This window comes from Beta vulgaris, chromosome 9, assembly GCF_026745355.1.
Source record: "Beta vulgaris subsp. vulgaris cultivar EL10 chromosome 9, EL10.2, whole genome shotgun sequence".
In the NCBI taxonomy this organism is placed as follows: Eukaryota; Viridiplantae; Streptophyta; class Magnoliopsida; order Caryophyllales; family Amaranthaceae; genus Beta; species Beta vulgaris.
Window position 1 is genome coordinate 42,609,858 of NC_079210.1, and position 20,199 is coordinate 42,630,056.

Below are 20,199 nucleotides of genomic sequence, written 5' to 3' on the forward strand. Positions count from 1 at the left end.
CATCATATAGCATTGGTACATAACACTACTATCACTGAGTATACTATCAACTACAGCTTAGATCTCACTTAATAAGCTAATCAATCATACCATCACCGAACCTGCTGCTATGCTGCAAATCCATAACCAAATATATTCATGTCACGCGAAATACAACCAACGTTTTCTTGCTGATTTTTTCCAGCTCACTTATAAGAGACTAAGACTAGTAACATAATTAAAAACAATCAAATTAGATCAATACTACCCAGCTATTCAATCCTGATTTTTTCCAGCTCATTTCTAATTACATCCATATTAATCATAAGTCGAGTAGCTCCTTTTTATATAACCTCCAACTCATTTTTTTCTGCCTCCATATCTTCTGTGATTGACTGCAAGCCTGATTTCTTCTTCATCCTTTAGCTTTTATGAATTTTATAATCCATCTCGTAAATAAAACAAGCTCATATTGCAATAGGTTGACATCTGAATTACTAGGTTCAATCTTTTGTTTTTTTTTACCTCATTTCTTAGAATACTATCCTTCTTTCTTGAGTCCTTAATCTGGAACAAATGATTGTACTTTTCTCCTTTGCTCTGACCTTCAATTTCTGCAAGTGGGCCTTTATTTGGGTGGTTGGGATGGTGTGATCTGCATGTTCGTGGTGGTAGTAGGGTTGTGTTGTGGTTGTGGTTGTGATAGTTTATCTTAATATAAGCTTAATAAGGTCATTATGTGTATTGTCATTAAGTTGGAGGTCATTTGATATAAATCTTTTTTTGGCTTGCCACCAAATAGAAAAATTCAAACTAGGAGGCCACCATGTAGAATTTCCCAATAATTAATTGGGCTTTAAAACAGGACTTTGACATTTATTCGAAATAGTTTTGGGATGACTATTTGGACTGCTCTCCCATTGGTTCAGACCAATTAAGACTACAATATGTTTCATCATCAGAACCTTAAACGGTGAGATATAATTATGGGTCTACACTAATTGAATCAGTAATATGTTATTGAACAACCACTTCAATTAGCGATTTAATTTACTGAAACTGCTATTCAAATAAGCGGTTTATATTAAAGAACCGCTCATTCAAGTGTGGGACAAGGGAGTGTAAAAAATAATAATATAGTAATAGTGTGACCATGATAAAAAGATATTCAAATTAATTTAGAACAAACATAAAATAAAAGTGTTCAGGACTTTTGATAGTGGGAACTGGGAAATCTTGTCAATTGTAAGTTTGTAACATTATTTGGGGCAAAAATTCCCCTATGGAATTCCAATGCTTACCTTATAATTAAAAAAATAAAAAAGCGCCTAAAAAGCTGATTTAATTAATAGTGGGAAAAACTATTCAAAAAAAAAAAAAATTAATAGTGGGAAAAATATACTTTAAAAATTGAGTGAACTCCTGGAAAGAGAGACAGAGAGAGTGAGAGAGAGAGAGAGGGAAAAATGAAGCAAGAAGAGAAAGAGAAAGCGCCATCCGCCATGGCCAGTATCTTAAGCTTGGTACACGAACTCCGAGATAGAATAGCAGCTTCATCATCAACACCTACCAACAAACGAGATGACGTCGCTTTAGAGTCTCGATTTCGCGATGTTCTCCCTAATCTCCTCAACGTCTATGTCATCGCCTCTCCCTCAGGTTTCAAATTCAATAATACCAGAAGTTAAATTTGATTAGGTTTCGTCTTCTTATGTTGATTTTTACTTTTGTTTGCAGCTAATGAGAGAGAAGTTATTGCAATAATTAAACTGCTTAATCATACCGCCAAGAATTTTCCCGGTGTTTTCTACCATGGAAAAGTTAATGCTGTATTGCCTGTCATTGGCCGTCTCTTGCCGTTCTTTGCCGAGCCGACGTTTCGGTATGAAATCGTTTCAGTTTTGATTAAATTAAGAGTTCATTTGTATGTTCATTGGTTTGAAGTCTGAGAGTTTCATTTACTTCCTCCGTATCAAAATACTTCATCCGTAACAAACTAGATGATGTTACGCTTTGAAAATTGCACTGTTCACCTATTACATTTGACTATTTATTTTTGAGCTTTAGGTAAAATCAACTGTTATTATATGATATATGTTTGTTGGATTCGTGTCAATGTATACTTTCATAATATTAACTTCTTATTATTTTTACTAGTACACAATTAAAGTTATTAATGGTCAAAGTATTGCATCGACAAGCGTGAAAGTCAAAATGTAATATCTATTTTGTTACGGAGGGTGTAGATTTATACACAGTTTTCTAGGCAATTGTTTTTTTGGAGAGGAGAGAGATAGAGAGAAAGAAAAAAGAGGATCAGGTGATAGGAGAGAGATTATTGCCTAAAATAGAAGTGTAACAATTTTGTTACAAGTTACACCGATAGTTAGAAAGTGTAACATCTATTTTATTACGGAGGTTGTAATGTAGTATTAGATTGTGAATGATTGAGAGTTGTTATGTGATAGTAGGGGAAATTCGGCTCCTAATTACGGCTTTGGCGTTGTTGTTGTTGTTTGTTGGTGTAGTGCCTTTGGTGTCACTTGTTCATTGTTCTGCTTGCTGGAAAACTAATAAATTGTATCTTAGGGGTCGACATGGAGTGATTCTTGACACCATTGGCTCTCTTCTAGCTTTGCTTCGAAGTGGGGACCGAGATGCATATCGACAATTTTTTGTGGACGCTATGCTAGCTATTGAAGGTATCACAATTACTGCGATTCAGTATGTTTATATGATGGTTCATACACTCTTTCATTTGTCTAGCTCGTATATATTCACTCTTGTAGCCCACTTCTTTTTTTCTTTTGGTGAACCATACCCGGTTTCCGAAATCCATTTTTGGATCCGACTAATCCGGATTCGAGCCGGGGTCAGGCCCCAATTGGGGGGAAGGCTCTCCCAACACACACTGCTGCGTCCCCAGGCTCGAATCCGAGACCTTTGGTTAAGCTAGAACAACTCCCTTACCAGTTGATCTAAGCATGTGTTGGTAGCCCACTTCTTATGAACGTCAAATACTACATGAATGTTTACCTGATTGGAGAATTTGAATATTAAGGCCTCAATATTGATTCTTGATCATTATTGGGTGACATATTATGTTTCACCCAAAATAACGCAATGTTTTCCTGGTACTTGAAATGGGTATGTGAGTGTAACTCTTCCTGCAATATGTGTAACATAGACAACACAGAAGAAGAAGCATGCAAAGTTTATACATATTGACATTCTAGAATGTGGGATTCTTATCGGTACTGCATAATGAATTATACAAGGTTATTAAGCTTGTGGCAATAACTTTGTTCCCCGCTTTCTAACACTAATTCAATGCCTCAGCAAGAATCCATTTTCCAGATGCAAAATCAACAAGTTCCCGTTCATGTTGTAAATTGGTGTTTTCTGTGTTGCAGATCTTGAGTATGTAGCATCACTGCACTATAGCAAATCAAGCATTATAGAATCCAGCCGAGTATCTCTAAAGTGCTTTTCAAAGTCATTTGCTGAAATATCTCATGGTGGAGTGTTGTTCAGTGATCTTCCAGAACGTAACAAGCCTGATGATGGCTATGGTATCTTAGTTGACCTCACGCTCAAGGAAAGGTGGCAGTTATTTTCTACTTGGATCATTTGCCTCCTAAGTAAATGCTTAACTGAGGGAACTCTTTATGTGGAAGGACTTATGACCTCTTCTTTTATTATGGCTGCGTGCTCCATGTTATGTTTTGAAGATGCTGATTTGCTTATGGTTCGTGGCATCTTTTTCTATTAGGCATATATTCCTCAGATGCATATTTCCCTGTCTTGAGTTGGTTCATCTCTTGATAAGTGCATTCTGATGTGGTTGCCATCATGTTTTGTGGTAGGCATGTTTTGACTTCGCCCGAATAGCTGGAACGGTGATGAACTATGAGATTGTTCCATATGAAAAAATAATCTTCTCCATAGTAATTATATTAAGTGAAGCTGATGGAAATCTTCTGGTGTTCAGGTAAGTCTATTGCGTGATATAGGTTGGAAAAATGTGTCTCTTGTAGGCTTGAGATTGCTGTGTCTTCTTTTCTGTAGAAGTGGACATTCTTTTCATACTAGTAATAGCCGATGATTAAGTGGCCTAATTGATTACAACTTTTACTATACAGTTCGAAAAATTATACTTTTGATACTACCGAAACAAGATTAAAAAAAACTTTGAAACGAAGCCCATTTATAATTTACTTAAAATTTTTTGCAAAATAGTATATTCTAGCTGATTCATTCATCTCCCTAACAATATTAGAACGAATAAAGTTATGCAATTTGTTTTGATTGACTAATTAATAAATATTGATACAATTAGGATGCTCATTCTTTTGGAGGTACTTCTTCTTGCACCCAAAAATAGGAGAATTGTGTAATATTACAATTATATTTATATAATAGTACAAATTTATTTTAATTATGTATTACAATCACAATTAGTTTTAATTCTTGTTGAAAATTAGTAAAAGTAAAATGGGCTTGGCACCTGACAAGCTGATTTCATTCAGTAAGTTCTTTCATAGGATTTTGGAAGTGATAACCATGTGAGCAAATTCATTACCAATTTATTGTTCTTGTTTTTATCTTCTACTTTGGGCCATTGATAGTTAGTTGCAGCCAGTCATTTACCAAGTCCAGGCCAAGATCATTAGTGATATTCTAGCAACATGCTACCAGAACTCAGAACTATGAATCAACTCCATTATGCGAATATAGATTATGTCTCTGCTACATTCGTTGACCTATCTTCTCTCAAATAGACATTGTCCTTTTCACCTTTGATTTTTGAAATGAGATGCAGGTTTAAGTGTAGGTCTGTAGTATTAAAATTGAGAATTACTATATGTTTATCAAAAATGAAGTGTGAGATTTTGAAAAATGAAATCAAAGAACCTAAAGGTGAAACCAGAGTACCTACTAATGGAATTAGAGCAGTAAATCTCTCAATGTGACCCATTCTGAAGTTTACAAATCAATCCTAGAAATGAAAAAATGTAACCTAGAAGTTTGGATTATAATGAAGAACCTGAATTGATAAAAAATACAGAAAACTATTTCTTTAAATGAAATGGGAGATGTTAAAAATGAAATTAAAGAATCTAAAAATGAAATCAAAGAACTTGAAAAAAGAAACGAAAATCTTACCATTTCAATCACAAGTAAAAGTATAAGTGAATAATTACTTGGGTATTGAGGGGAGAATCGAGATCATCGAAGAAGAGAAAGAAGAACAAATCTTCAAGAGTCAAAAGATGCTTGTGAACTTGCTTAAATGACCAGTTTCGTTTTCTAGCCGTATCATCTCACTAAAACTCCACCACATAACGGTAGAGCTGCACTTAATCCACCATAAAATCCCACTGTAAAAAACCAGCCTATGCCACCAATACACATCACCAATTCACCACTATGAGGCTCAAAAAAATCAGGAGGGAAAAGTGGGCAATTCAACTCAAGACTGTACAGTTCTGTGAGTGGGTTTAAGTGTCATATGGGAAGGCATTATAGAGTGAAAAAGGAATGTAGTGAACTGTAAAAAAGTGGGATTTCATTTTTCTTGTTTCCTGATAGACCCTGTCTCTCGAAATCTGTTGATCTTTTACTTGTTGAGAAATTGATCAATCACCTTCATGGCTTCATCATTTCGCCATTTCTGCAAGTTTCGCTTTTCTTCTCTGCTCTCATCTTCTTTTTTTTCGTTTATTTAACTCAATTCATTACAAGGATGAGATGAGTAGTTGAAAAATACTTGGTGATCAAGGTGACATGCTGTGTGCACACTTAGCATGTCATCCTTTACCCTTATTTTGTCTCAGTTGCGTACGTGCCTGATAGTTTTTGGCAAACTCAATATCTGTTCTTTGATATACTTGTTGCTAGATCCTAAGAATATCTTGAACAAGTATAAATCTGTGTTTACTGAATAGAATGCAAGCATATCAAGCATTTCTTAGTTTTTTTGCCTTAGAAACTCTGCTGATTTTCTTGCAGAAATATGGCGTTTGACTCCACAATAGGTAATTGTCTTGATGCTCTGCATTCGAGGGCCCCTGCCAACATCGTTAGATTGACAGCTGCTGAATTAGTTTCTGTGTTCTATAGATCTTTACAGAAAACGAAAAGTGCTGACTTACAGGTCAAATTTGTTGCCTTTGAGATAATAGAACACACATCTCTCCTATACAATGGCCTTTGTTTTGGAAAATATTGATTGTATCTTATATGACAGGGTGCCCTGTGTAGGGTGTATGTCCGGATCTGTAAAACTTGTCGTCCTCATGTATGGAAGCCGGAAGCTCTGCTAAATATGATTTGTTCCTCGAGCAACTGCTTTATGTTACAAGATTGCTTTGATGTGGCTATTTCTATTCTTGGTATTGATAGGGTTGGTGGAGGCATCATCAGCGATACCACTCCAAGTCATGCTGCAGCATTTGACAACATATCAGATAGTTCCAGAGTAGAATGCAAAAGACCAGCAGAGGATCTAAGAACTTCTAATGTAAAGCGCCAGAAGACAAATGGGGAAGAGATTGCATCTGACTTTGACAGGAAGAGAGATGAGGGGTTTTGCCAGCTGAATTTGGAGATAAATGAAAAATATGCTTCTGATATGGGTACATCACTTCTTTCAGTGGTTGAATCTCTTAGACCTATTGTTGGGACCAAATGTATCAGAAATGAACGTGCTCTGGAAACTCTTAGCATGCTTTGTATGGTCTTCTGTAAATGCCCAAGCACCAATATATCAGTAAGGTTATTTCAGCTGATGTATATGTGGATCCCATGGATTTGTCGGCAGGTAATGAAGTGCGATGGAGTTAGGTCGTGTCTTACTAAATTGTTTGCACATCCTAATGTGCTTATCCCTGAGTCTGATACACTGTTCCTCCCATGTAGGCAAATCAAGAGAACTCCATCCAGTTTGATTTGTCAAGCTATCTGGAAGCATTGCACAAAATACTCCTATTGCCAAGTGAGAAAAGACATGATCTATTTGAATGGAAATTTAATTACTTGAGAGTATGCATTTGATATTTCCTTTTAAAGATTAAGCTCTAAACTTTGATGGTTGATGTTGAGAGAAATCACTTGCTTTAGTTGAAGAAGATAATTACATGCACTAGGACATTTCAGTCTCTTAAGAGTCTTATTACTGTCATGCATGTATATGTATGCACTGCTGGATAAGAACTTCATATACCCAGTGGGTAGTTTACCTACTACTAATAGAATTTAATAGCTAATGTAATTCATGTCAGCACAAACAATTGTTTTTTTAATTGTATGTTAGGAGTTGGTCATCTACCCCTTGGCTAGATGTAGTTGTGGCCTTGGGCTGATTTCTTTGCAAAAATATGAATCATCCTGTCTACATACTTCTCTCTGTATCAATGATAAATAGAAGTCACTGCATCAGTTGCTACGTCTGGTAATGATATGTAAGATCGGGCAGTTACACTTTTTTTTAATGGTTAATGTAGCATTACAATCTCTGCCGGGCATATGAACGCTGGAAGTTGGCTTAGGTGTGATGTGAGAATGATAAATATTCGGTGATATCTAAATATGGTGTATGTTGTGATCTAAAGGTTTTTCTAGTATTGACCATAATTTCCTTAACCGTGTATTCTCTGTAATGGCTTTTTGTCTGTTTGCTTTCGGCAAATTTTTTCTTGACGTTGTACTTCTTTTTGGTTCCTTAAGATACAGGTTCATTTCGTCAACATATTAATCACTTCTGGAGTGATGATGATAACACAGATCTTATTTATTCTGTGCTTAAGCTTCCATGGTCTCATTTTCTCGGGGTCATCAAAACGCATCAGCCATGGAGAACAAAGTGCCTTTCTATTCATGTATTGTCTAAGATTGGTCCTAAATCAGAGCATCAGTTTGATGTTTTAAATTTGGGTCTTCATGATGAGGTGGAAGAAGTCAGAATGGAAGCTATCATGTCTATGCCAGTAATTACTCTGTCATCTGGTTTTCACACATTCTCTCCTATTTTTACATGGCTCAAGTAAGTGAAGAATATTCCGATTATTTTATTTTGTTGTTCTAAAATTTTCCTCCATCCCAAAGTTGTGTTAACTTCTTCTTTTTCAGGATGTCTTATTGTGAAGTTAACACATTTTTCAGTATATTGTACCTCCCTAATTTCCTATCAAATTGGGCCCACCACCCACCACCCGCTTCTAATTTTATAATTTTACTTTCTCGTGACTTCTTTCACTCTCGGCTTCTCCTTAATCGCCATGCAGAAAGAAGATTTTAGCATAATTGTGGACAGAGAGTACTAGTCTGTGCTTGCATATATATTGGATCCTGACGGTACTTTTTTTTAATGCAATGATGAATGCTTTGTCTATGGTACCGAGTCAGTCTCCTGTAACATATGCTGCCTACTCTTTAATGATGTCATGAAAAAGAGGTGTCCTGATAATTGTTAGAGCCGCTATGTAGCTATAATTTATGTAACACGGAACCTGGGACACCTTAAGCTCTTGCCATTTCTGGCCTTCATTAATATGGAAACTGTTGGGGTTTCAGGAACGAATATGAGGAACCCTTTGGTCCCGAAGGTTTCCATTCCTCATAGGGTATAATGGTATCTGATGTCATTCAATTATATACTATAAGAAAGATGATAATAGTGATAATATTTGGTCATCTATGTTTTTGTTTCTCAATTGTAGGTTTCTTGGAAAAGAGGCGCATGAGAATGTCAAAAGAATAATTCCATTTTCTCTAGGTTATTTGTCATGCCTGCAGGAACCTTATCATAATCCCGATAGTGGCAGCACACATGACTGCAAAATATTCTTTCACAATGATCAAAATCTGATGCTAGACTCTTTGTTTCAAGGGTTTTGGTGTTCAAAGTGTGACAAAAAGGCTGTTCATGCTGATTCTCATAATGCATTAGTCATGCATCTCCAAGATAATATATGCAGAAAGGACATTGCTGACTGCAACCCTAGTTTCATACTTCCATTGTTTTTCAAATTTATTTTTGATGAGTCTTCCGAAGAGGTCCAAGTTTCTTGCATTGAAATACTTCACCGTATCATCATGCATGCAGAGAAGAAAGTTCTGCTAGAAACGAGATCTGAATGGATCAAATGTATTGATTATTTGCTCCTCCACAGAAAGAGGTCTTTGAGGGAGGCATTCTGCTCTCAGATCAGCTTTTTCTTGGACGACAACATTTTAGTTTGTTTGTTTCCAGAGAAGGAGATGCAAAATGCAAATAATAGGCATATGTTTCTTGACAAAATAGTGACAGCTGTTGCAGCAACTGAAGACCCGCAGACTGTTCAAACTTTGTTGGAGTCTGCAGCTGAGATCATGGTTGCAGTTGATATAAACTGTCAGCTTTTCTTATCCTCCCTTATTTTGCTAGTTGACAAGCTTGACAATCCTCATCTGACTGTTAGAGTGACTACTGCAAGGTTAATTAATCAGTCGTGCTACTTCCATCTGCAAGGGGGATTTGAACTAGTCCTTTCAAAGGTTGCTCATATTCAAAATGAAATATATGAATATCTTTGCCTAAGGCTTGTAAGTCGTCCCAAGTTGGTACGGGAGTTTGCTGAGGCTGTTCTTGGTATTGAAACCAATCAACTGGTCGATAAAATGATTCCTGTTGTTCTACCAAAGTTTATTGTCTCTCTGAAGAATGATGATCAATTAGTTGCACTTTTGAATGAGCTTGCTAAAGTCTTGAATACTGACATGTTGAAAATGATTGTTAATTCGGTACATAAAGTGCTAGCTTATGCTTTTCAGCAATCTGATCGAAATGAATTGCTCTCTGTATTGGAATTTTACCGTGCACGGACAGAAACTAACGAGCAAGAATTATTTGCTGCTGTATTTCCTGCATTGTTGGAAGATTGGGTGTGCTTTGTGGATGGCGATGACCTAGATGAGATAAGCAAAAGGTACGAGTTTGATTGCAGCTGATAAATTATGGTGAATGACCATTGCTCTAATGAATCTAACCCTTTGGCTGCTGGAAGTACCATTTGGCATTTTGTGCAACAATCTCGAGTTATTCTACTTATCTTTGAATTTGGGAATAATTTCTGGAACACTTTTCATCTATTTTCTTTTCTTTGCGAAATTATTGTCAATTGATTGGCTGCTAAGAGGTACCTTTTGGCATTTTGTGCAACATTCTACAGTTGTTCTACTTATCTTTGATTTTGGGAATAATTTCTAGAACACTTTTCTTCTATTTTCCTTTCTTACTTTTTATGAGGCATTCTATGCAATTGTAGTGTACTGCAGGACATTATGTATGAATGCCATGTTCACTTTCTATTTTCCTCTCATATTCCAGAACTTCTTCTTCCAGATTTCAATTATCTAGGATTTTTATAGAAAGATGATTTTAGCCATCTGACTTTCATGTTCAGAAGAATTTTTTATTGTGAAATTTTTTTACATTTATTGATAGGTTGGTAAGAGTACCGCAAATGATAAAAGAAGTTGCGAAAATTCTGACTGGAAGCGAAGATCTTCCTGGCTTTTTGAAGAATCATTTTGTTCACCTTCTCAACAGTATTGATAAGAAGATGCTTCGTGCTAAGGATGTCTTTTGGCAGAAGCAAGCCATTAAACGTATAGAAATGTTGATTAAACTGATGGGTCCTCACCTTAGTACCTATGTACCACAGCTTATGGTGCTTCTCATGCAAGCAATTGAGAAGGAGTCCCTGCGTAGTGAAGGTCTCTCTGCATTACATTTCTTTATCAAGCAGCTGGCGATGCTGTCTCCATCTAGTGCCAAACATGTTATATTTCAAGTGTTTGCTGCTCTTATTCCTTTTTTAGAGAAAGAAAAAGATAAACCTTCAATGCATTTGGAGAAGATTGTTGACATTTTGGAAGAGCTTGTGTGTGAAAACAAGGCTGTACTAAAGCAGCACATACGTGAATTTCCTCTGTTGCCCAGCATACCTGCATTAGTAAAGGTGAATCAAGTTATACAAGAAGCAAGAGGGTCAATGACTTTAAAGGATCAATTGCGGGATGCTGCTGATGGCTTGAACCATGAGAACTTGAATGTTAGGTATATGGTTGCTTGTGAGCTAAGCAAATTATTGAAACTTAAGAAAGAGGATGTGGCGGCAGCAATTGCCACAGAACTGGGTTTAGATTTTACTGTTTTGAGTTCTCTGATCACATCTTTACTAAGAGGATGTGCAGAAGAATCACGAACCTCAGTTGGGCAAAGGCTAAAATTGGTATGTGCAGATTGTCTTGGAGCTCTAGGTGCGGTTGATCCTGCCAAGGTTAAGGCAGCATCATGTCAAAGATTCAAAATTCAGTGCTCCGATGATGATTTGATCTTTGAATTGATCCATAAGCACCTTGCAAGGGCATTTAGAGCTGCCCCTGATACTTCTATTCAAGATTCTGCCGCACTGGCTATACAAGAGCTGCTAGAAATTGCTGGATGTGCACCGGGGTCTGAGGGCTCTAATCACTGTCAAGTGATGAGTGGAAGGGGTCAACGGTTGTGGGACCGTTTTTCCAACTATGTTAAGGAGATCATAGCACCATGCTTAACTTCAAAGCTTAAACTTCCGAATGCATCAGATTCTACATCTCCTGGTGCTATATATAGTCCTTCTTTGTCATTCAGGAGCTGGATCTTCTTATGGATAAAAAAACTAATTCTGGATGCTACTGGATCTCGTGCAAACATTTTTAACGCTTGCCGTGGTATAGTACGCCATGATATGCAAACAGCGATATATCTGCTGCCTTATATAGTTCTTGATGTGGTTTGCCATGGTTCGGAGGCAGCCCGTTCTGGAATCACAGAAGAGATATTGTCTGTCCTTAATGCAGCTGCCGCGGAGAATAGTGGTGCAGCAGTTCATGCGATTGGTGGTGGGCAAGGTGAGGTTTGTATCCAAGCTGTATATACTCTGCTTGATAATATGGGACAATGGGTTGATGATGTGGCGCAGGAAATAGCACTTTCCCATTCTCTTTCATCTGTCTCTTCTAGACAAGCTTCCAAGCTTGGCAATGTATCTAGCAACTCTACAACCGATATGGACCAGCTTCGTGCTCAATGCAAATATGTCTCAGAGCTCCTGGATGCAATTCCTAAGGTGACCCTGGCAAGAGCATCCTTTCGGTGTCATGCTTATGCTAGATCATTGATGTACTTTGAATCGCATGTTAGGGGAAAATCAGGATCATTTAACCCAGCAGCTGAGAGGAGTGGCAACTTTGAAGATGAAGACATCTCATTTTTGATGGAAATCTACAGTGGTATGGATGAACCTGATGGTTTATCAGGGTTGGCAAGCTTAAAAAAGTCAGTAAGCTTACAAGATCAGCTGTTGATAAATAAAAAAGCTGGAAACTGGGCAGAGGTACTGACTTCATGTGAACAAGCTTTGCAGATGGAACCCACCTCAGTTCAAAGGCATTCGGATGTTCTTAACTGCTTACTTAATATGTGCCATCTGCAGACAATGGTCACCCATGTGGATGGCCTAATATCTAGAAATTCTCAATACAGGAAAACATGGTGCATGCAAGGGGTGCAGGCTGCATGGAGGCTTGGGAAGTGGGAGCTGATGGATGAGTATCTTAATGGAGCTGATAAAGAAGGCCTACAATGTAGCATTTCTGATAGCAATGCTTCATTTGACATGGATGTTGCTAAAATTCTTCAGGCAATCATGGAGAAGGACCAGTTTACAGTTGATGAGAGAATTGGTAAATCAAAGCAAGCTCTAATTGCCCCATTAGCTGCTGCTGGAATGGACTCTTATGCACGAGCTTATCCATTTGTCGTAAAGCTCCACCTTTTGAAGGAGCTGGAAGATTTTCATGGTTTACTTGTTGGCCATTCTTTCTTAGAAAAACGTTTTCATCTTGGAGACCCGGAGTTCTTTAAAGTCATAGAGAACTGGGACAATAGGCTAAGATTTACGCAGCCATCTCTCTGGGCAAGGGAGCCACTTTTAGCTTTCAGGAGACTTGTTTTTGGTGCCAGTGATCTGGGTGCTCAAGTTGGAGAGTGTTGGCTTCAATATGCTAAGCTCTGTCGATCTGCTGGTCATTATGAGACGGCTAATCGAGCTATACTCGAGGCAAATTCTTCTGGTGCACCTAATGTCCACATTGAAAAGGCCAAGCTTTTGTGGAGCATGAAGCGGTCTGAGGGTGCGATTGCTGAATTGCAGCAGTCTCTCTTGAGCATGCCCATGGAAGTTGTTGGCTCTGCTGCAATATCATCTATAACTAGCCTTGCATTGATTCCTCTGAACCCACAATCCTTGCATGCAGATACTCAAGCTTCAAATGAGAATCCTAGTATTGCAAAAACCCTTCTCTTGTACTCGAGATGGATCCATTATACTGGACAGAAGCAGAAAGATGATGTAATGAGTTTGTATTCTAGAGTCAGGGAACTGCAACCTAAGTGGGAGAAAGGATACTTTTATGTTGCTAAATATTGTGATGAAGTACTTGTTGATGCTAGAAAACGTCAGGTGGAGGATGTTGACACTAATGTGAGGATTTCGTCTGCTGCTGCTATCATCGGTAATAATTTGAATGCTGAGAAGCCCTGGTGGGTTTATCTTCCTGAAGCACTTCTATTTTACGCTAAAGGACTTCACAGGGGTCATAAAAATCTTTTCCAAGCCCTTCCGAGATTGTTGACTCTTTGGTTTGACTTTGGAAGTGTATATCAGCAAATTGGCCCATCAAATAAAGATTTAAAAAATGTCCATGGGAAGGTGATATGTTTGTTGTGAATGTAGTTTATTGATCTTCTATTTTACACAATTTTTACTGCATGATGTTATGATAACCAGCTTTTGATATTGCTAATCCCACAGGTAATGAGTATCATGCGAGGCTGTCTAAAGGATTTGCCAGCTTATCAGTGGTTGACTGTTCTGCCACAGTTAGTCTCTAGAATTTGCCACCAAAATGAAGAGATTGTTCGATTGGTCAAACACATTATTACATCTGTGCTCCGGCAATATCCTCACCAAGCATTATGGCTCATGGCGGCCGTTTCTAAATCTGCTGTTCCTTCAAGGAGACAAGCAGCTGCAGAGATCTTGCAAGCTGCACGCAAGGGGACAAGTCCTAACAGTAACCGTAGTGACTTGTTTTCTCAGTTTACCAGTCTAATTGACCATCTGATTAGGTTGTGCTTTCATGGTGGCCAATCAAAAGCAAGGACAATTAATATTTTAACTGAATTCAGTGCCCTGAAGAGAATGATGCCTCTAGGAATAATTATGCCCATTCAGCAGTCTCTGACTGTTAACTTGCCGGCTTTTGATACAATTTTGACAGATTCATCTAATATCTTCTCAGATACTGATATCCCAACAATAGCAGGAATAGCTGATGAAGCTGAAATACTTTCGTCTCTTCAACGTCCGAAGAAAGTAAGTCCCTGTTACATTTCAGTTTCATAAAGGTAATGCGTGCATATAAGTTACCATGAGGATGTTTGTATGTTATCATATCAAGGTGAGGCTGCATCATCTCTCTGCTGTCAATTTAATTTAGTTATTTAACCTAATATTTGATATCGAATGCTGTAGCTTGGATCTATTAAACTCAAAAGATGCAAAATTCTTTGCTGTCTCTTATAAAGCATTATCGCTGTGTTAAGCGTCTTGTTAAATGAGAGCAATAGATAAAAATAATTATTGCTGTGGTAACTGGTAAGAGTAGCAGAAGTGGCATCTCAGAGGTGTTTTGTTGCGGGCTGTGCGTCCTTATCAGCGTGAATTGACAAATATTAAAGCTTCCACTTGCAAATCAAGTGGTCTCTATTTCGTTCGTGTAGATTATATTTGATAAAATACTTTCCAACACCTTATTTTGCTTTTCTTGTGAAGGTATTAAGATTCTAAACCTTTGGAATAACTATGATATGAGTCTAATTTCTAAAGTGTAAACTGTGCTACTTTAACGCTTGTAATGGCCTTAATGATGGATTGTGATGGCTAATGCAGTAATATAATGGATATCGCAGTGGAAATTCAAAACACATCTTATGAGATGACTTTCTATGGAATAGCAAGTTGAAAACCCTACAACATCTTTTCCATAATGTAACTGCTCATCTGTCTTCTAATTCCATGATTCCTGCCTTCCAAGAATCACATTGGTTCTGGTCTTCTAGTACATTATTTCTAGGACTGGCTATGGATGAAACTGGCCCTTATTTAATTCTATGACTAGTGCACATCGGTTATTGCCTATCATTTAGCATGAAACCTCATGTTTGAGACTTCTTGATGACATACTCCTAAATCTCTAGGCTTGATCAAATAGGAGTTTTCTACTACACTAATACATTTGCTTGTGTAGGTTGTTCTTGTTGGAAGTGATGGCATTGAGCGTGCTTTCCTCTGCAAACCCAAAGATGACCTACGAAAGGATGCACGTATGATGGAATTCAATGCTATGATAAATCGTCTGCTATCAAAATGTGCAGAAAGCCGCCGCAGGAAACTCTATATTCGCACTTTTGCTGTTATTCCTCTGACCGAGGATTGTGGTATGGTGGAATGGGTGCCTCACACTCGTGGTCTGCGGCACATTCTTCAGGATATCTATATAACATGCGGAAATTTTGATAGACAGAAGACAAATCCTCAAATTAAGCGGATGTATGATCAGTGCCAAGGGAAAATGCAAGAAGACGAGATGCTGAAGACCAAAATTCTTCCAATGTTTCCCCCTGTTTTCCACAAATGGTTTTTGAAAACTTTTGCTGAGCCAGCTGCCTGGTTCAGAGCCAGGATTGCTTATGCTCATACTACTGCAGTGTGGTCCATGGTTGGGCACATTGTAGGTCTTGGGGATCGGCATGGTGAAAACATTCTCTTTGATTCCACTACAGGGGACTGTGTGCATGTTGACTTTAGTTGCTTATTTGACAAAGGTTTGCTGTTGGAGAAGCCAGAGCTTGTGCCTTTCAGGTTGACCCAGGTGAGTGGAGCACACTGTGGCTTTTCTGCTGCTACCTTTTTTTATATTCTTCTTGATATTCAAGATACCCTTTCTTGTTCCAAATCTTCATGGATGATTTATGGTTTAGTGGCAAGCTAATGCTCTAATTCAGTATACTTTGTGGTTGCCAGAACATGATTGATGGATTGGGAATTACTGGATATGAGGGAATTTTCCTCAAGGTGTGCGAGATCACTCTTTCGGTCCTCAGGAGTCACAGGGAGACTCTAATGAGTGTTCTTGAAACATTTATCCATGATCCCCTTGTGGAGTGGACAAAATCTCATAAATCAAGCGGAGTGGAAGTTCAGAATCCCCATGCCCAGGTTTGGTTATCTCTTCTGCATACTCAATCTTTCGCTTGGTTCAGGGAAGGTGCTATTGTGTTAAAACTGGTTCACCTGTTACTTGAAAAATAATCTAAAAGTTCTAGGGAAACCTAACAATTTGTAATAAGATACTCACCTCCACACAGTGTTTGTGGGAAGGAGACCAACAGCCCAGGGTCACCATAAATTTGCATCAATAGCTACCCCAGTACACAAAACAACATACGTGGTTATTTCGTCTTGATATTGTTGGCCATCCTTGAAAAATTTCATTTCTTCCACGATGGTGTAGAACTTTCTTCCCACTACATCATCCTTCCAAGGCTTTTTCTTGGATACCATAATCTGAAAAGTGACATTAGTTTGGGCTTGATCATTTCTCTATGTTTTTTTTTTTGCTATTGAAGGAAATTGACTGAAGAAGCAATTAGTCTTGTCTCATGAAAAAGGTCACTTCTTAAAGTAGTTGACAAAAATATGTTCTTTGTTTTTCCTCTCCATCCTTTTTCAAAACCTTTTTCCACAGATGCCAACTCTGAGAAAAACACCATTAACTTGGAAAGTACAGGTGATGTTGTGGTGTTACAAAAGATGGATGATTCCTATTCGGAGCAATTAAGTAGCATGTTATTAAGTGTGTATGTGGTTTAAACTATGGGAGAGCTTTATTTGAGGTCAAAGGTGCAACTTAGGCTATGTTTAGTTGACCTTATTTTTACTGATCTGAACTATCTGATCTGATCATCTGAACTATTTTTTCTGATCTGAACTCATTTATTATAAAATATATTATAAGCATAAATTTGAACTTATTTGATCTCATCTGATGTGATCTGAAATTATTTTTAAATATCTTATACGTTCTGAAATAAGTAAATAAGGCGAACCAAACATAGCCTTATACTGAGAATCTGCTGCAATATTTACTACTTTAGGAGTTTAGCAATTGGCATGAAGAGAAAATCAGAATAAGGTGGACGCTGAGTAAGGGGGATCTTGCTACTTAATGCAGCATGTTTGAGTTTTGATAGTGAGAAAGAAGGGAAGAGCATAAAGCTGCTGAAAAATTGTAATCTTAGATACTTCTATAGATATAACGGGCTTTTATGAGAACTCTGGCTTTTTCTCTAACAAAGATAAAGAATAAGAAAGCTTTCACCTCACTGGAAGTGCTGTTTGTAATTTGCAGAGAGCTATAAATAACATTGAAGCAAGGTTTAAAGGAATTGTTGTTGGGGTTGCAGCAGCACCATCTTTACCTTTAGCTGTGGAAGGCCAAGCTCGTCGGTTGATTGCTGAGGCCGTCTCTCACAAAAACCTTGGGAAAATGTATATATGGTGGATGCCTTGGTTTTAATTGCAGTTTCTTACAAAATCGAGGCAGCTTCTGTCATGTCTACTGGTCCCAGAGGTTGTTTTGATGGTTAATTCTTCTTTTCTACATATGATTCTCCACTATCCATAAGTAATGGTTCCACTTGCTATTTACGATGTCTAGAAAAAGTTGTCACCTACCATTATGGTAATATTACTAATATATTATTGTTTTTTTGCTGTCTTGATTCAAGTATGCCTCGTACTCGTCTGCTATGTCTGGACGATTCCTTAAAGACACCCATCTGGGTTGGTGATAAAAGTTGGCATGGCTTGCTAGATTGGCAGGCTGTTTCTCGTCTGAAGAAGTATTGGCAGGCTGCTTAGCATGTGGTGCCACAAGGACTGAAAGCTGCTACTAGCATGCAGACAATGCCAAAAGAAAAGGTTATTTGGAGGCCTCATTAATGTGATGATCAACGTAAGCACAAAATTTGTAGTGGTTAAGTCATGCTAAAACCTTGATTGTTGAGGGACTGATGTCTCCTGACTATTATTTCTGAACAAAGGGGGAATATATCTTGGAGTCCATGATGTTTTTGGGATTCTTTTCGTTGTCTGGTTGAATACTGCAATGATATTCTCAATTTAATGATATTCATATCCTCTGTTTCAAATTATAAGGCATTTTGGCTAAAAACATTTGTTTATATAAAACATTCTACAATACCAATGTAAAATTATATGCAACTTTATACTATCAAGTCAGATTATAGGTTATTTTATATTATCAATAAGTATTTGATGTCAATTCTTATTACCTATGGAAATCTAACTAAATTATTAATACACGTAAAAGTGTTTTACGTGCCTTCTAATATTAAACCGAGGAAGTACTATGTTAGAGGGCAGCTTTTCATCGAGTTGTGAGGTGCCGGATGGCAATTTTGTTCTTTTGCTCCAACTGCATTGGCAACTTTTTGTGCCTTGTGTAGATTTTCTCTACAATTGGTTTACAGGCACAATTTTAAACTTCTTGGATAACCCTTATGAGTTGTGCCTGCAGAACTCTTATAAAATGGTGTTCAGCGTTACAGAGAATTAAAAATGGGGTAATTGTGGACGACATCGTCGTGGAAGCTCACAGTATCTTTGAAGCTGGACAATTTATCCCAAGTAAGTGCTTCTTTGATCAAGCATGCCACAAAGCACAATCTCTTATTCCCTCACTATCAGCTAGCTTTTGCTCATCAAATACTGTGAAAGTAGATTCTCTGACATGTGGTTATTTATTTCACCACTTCAGGTGTAATGCAAGTTTGGAGCTTTCTCTTGGTTTGGGTGACCAAGTATTGAGAGCTGATGCTATATATACTAAAGTGGATTTTGTCTTCCTTACAAGTCCTGGCTATTTTCAGGATTTTCAACTGAGTCAGATTATATCGAGGTTCCATGAGTAATATTGTATTATATGTAGTTATACACATAAACGTGAAAATTGAGATCAGAACTCCTACAATCTTCAGGTAAAGTACTGTACTGCATTCTGATTTTTCATCAGAATTGATCTTTCCGTGAAGTAGCAGTTGGTGCCTGCTGGTGACATTTGACCTTTTGTCTTGTATTTTTGCAGGTATAAAGATAAAATGGTTCTGATATGGATTCGTGTAGTTGGGTAGATGATGCGCTGAGCTCCTCATGATCTGTACGTCAAATTGCAAATAAATGATGATCTGTATCGTTGAACCAGAAAAACTAAACTAGGGTCAGTTTATGCTAAATCAGACTAGGCTTTCCAAGATCACCTCGCCCATACTCGTTGACTACATGATATATGACAGGAGTTTCCTACATAAGCTGAAGAAAACGGAAAGGAAGCATACTCACCCAACTCAAAGAACCAGGTCCTGAGATTTGTATAGGATTGCAACAAAAGGTTCATAATAGATTTCGCTGTGCAAAAGTTGGAAGGAGTGAAGGACTAGGGAGTCATTACAGATTTACGTTGTATGACAGTAATTTGCTGTTGCTGAAAAATATGGACATGTTGATTACTTCTTTATCTAGTGTTATTATTATATGTATACTTACCTCCCAATTAAACTTTTGGGCTGTTCCAAATATTTAGTTGGCTAAAATAATTACGCATATATTCTTCTGCAAATCTTTAAGTGCTCGGAGACTTAGAATTATGATAAATTATGGTCAATTTCCGTCATCCTTCTCATTAATCAATTGGTTATATTTATACAATCCTAAGTAGAGTCCTACTTCATAATAGATTAGGAATAACAATCCTATTCCTAATACATTTTCAATTTAGAGTCCTAACACCAATTCTCAAGTTGGAGCGTGTAAATTGCAAACGCCCAACTTGGATAACAAAAATTCAAATTGGGTCCTGTCAAGCGTTTTCGTAAAAATGTCTGCCAACTGAAATTAAGTAGGAACATATGACGGACTCACAAGACCATCTGTCACTGCATCCCGAACAAAGTGAAGATCAGCTTCAATATGTTCAGTACGCTCATGA

General features: G+C 37.6%; 1 protein-coding gene across 9 annotated transcripts; it reads left to right on the plus strand.

Annotated features, from left to right (window-relative positions):
• Window positions 1-1,385: 1,385 nt before the first annotated feature.
• On the plus strand, window positions 1,386-19,830 carry LOC104903878 (serine/threonine-protein kinase ATR). 9 transcript variants are annotated; one of them, XR_007269813.1, is made up of 19 exons: window positions 1,386-1,638; window positions 1,717-1,861; window positions 2,569-2,681; window positions 3,393-3,727; window positions 3,846-3,970; window positions 5,992-6,136; window positions 6,230-6,802; window positions 6,901-6,976; window positions 7,708-8,023; window positions 8,700-9,947; window positions 10,466-13,778; window positions 13,881-14,444; window positions 15,379-16,002; window positions 16,155-16,349; window positions 17,542-17,817; window positions 17,921-18,147; window positions 18,733-18,842; window positions 18,973-19,192; window positions 19,300-19,830. XR_007269813.1 is itself a non-coding variant. In XM_048636523.2 (15 exons), the coding sequence occupies exons 1-15, from the start codon at window positions 1,446-1,448 to the stop codon at window positions 17,707-17,709; spliced, it is 8,133 nt and encodes a 2,710-aa protein (XP_048492480.1). In that variant the 5' UTR covers window positions 1,386-1,445; the 3' UTR covers window positions 17,710-18,426. The 9 variants fall into 9 exon arrangements, 1 of the variants encoding a protein (XP_048492480.1); XR_007269815.1 differs by having other exon boundaries at window positions 17,542-17,763; XR_007269812.1 differs by having other exon boundaries at window positions 17,542-18,147.
• The last annotated feature ends 369 nt before the right edge of the window (window positions 19,831-20,199 follow it).

Bases quoted from the DNA above. Each gene is read 5' to 3' on its own strand.
- LOC104903878 (XM_048636523.2), top strand. From the start codon at position 1,446: ATGAAGCAAGAAGAGAAAGAGAAAGCGCCATCCGCCATGGCCAGTATC. The intron at 2,682-3,392 runs GTATCACAATTA...TCTGTGTTGCAG, and splicing joins CGCTATGCTAGCTATTGAAG to ATCTTGAGTATGTAGCATCA. The intron at 8,024-8,699 runs GTAAGTGAAGAA...TCTCAATTGTAG, and splicing joins CCTATTTTTACATGGCTCAA to GTTTCTTGGAAAAGAGGCGC.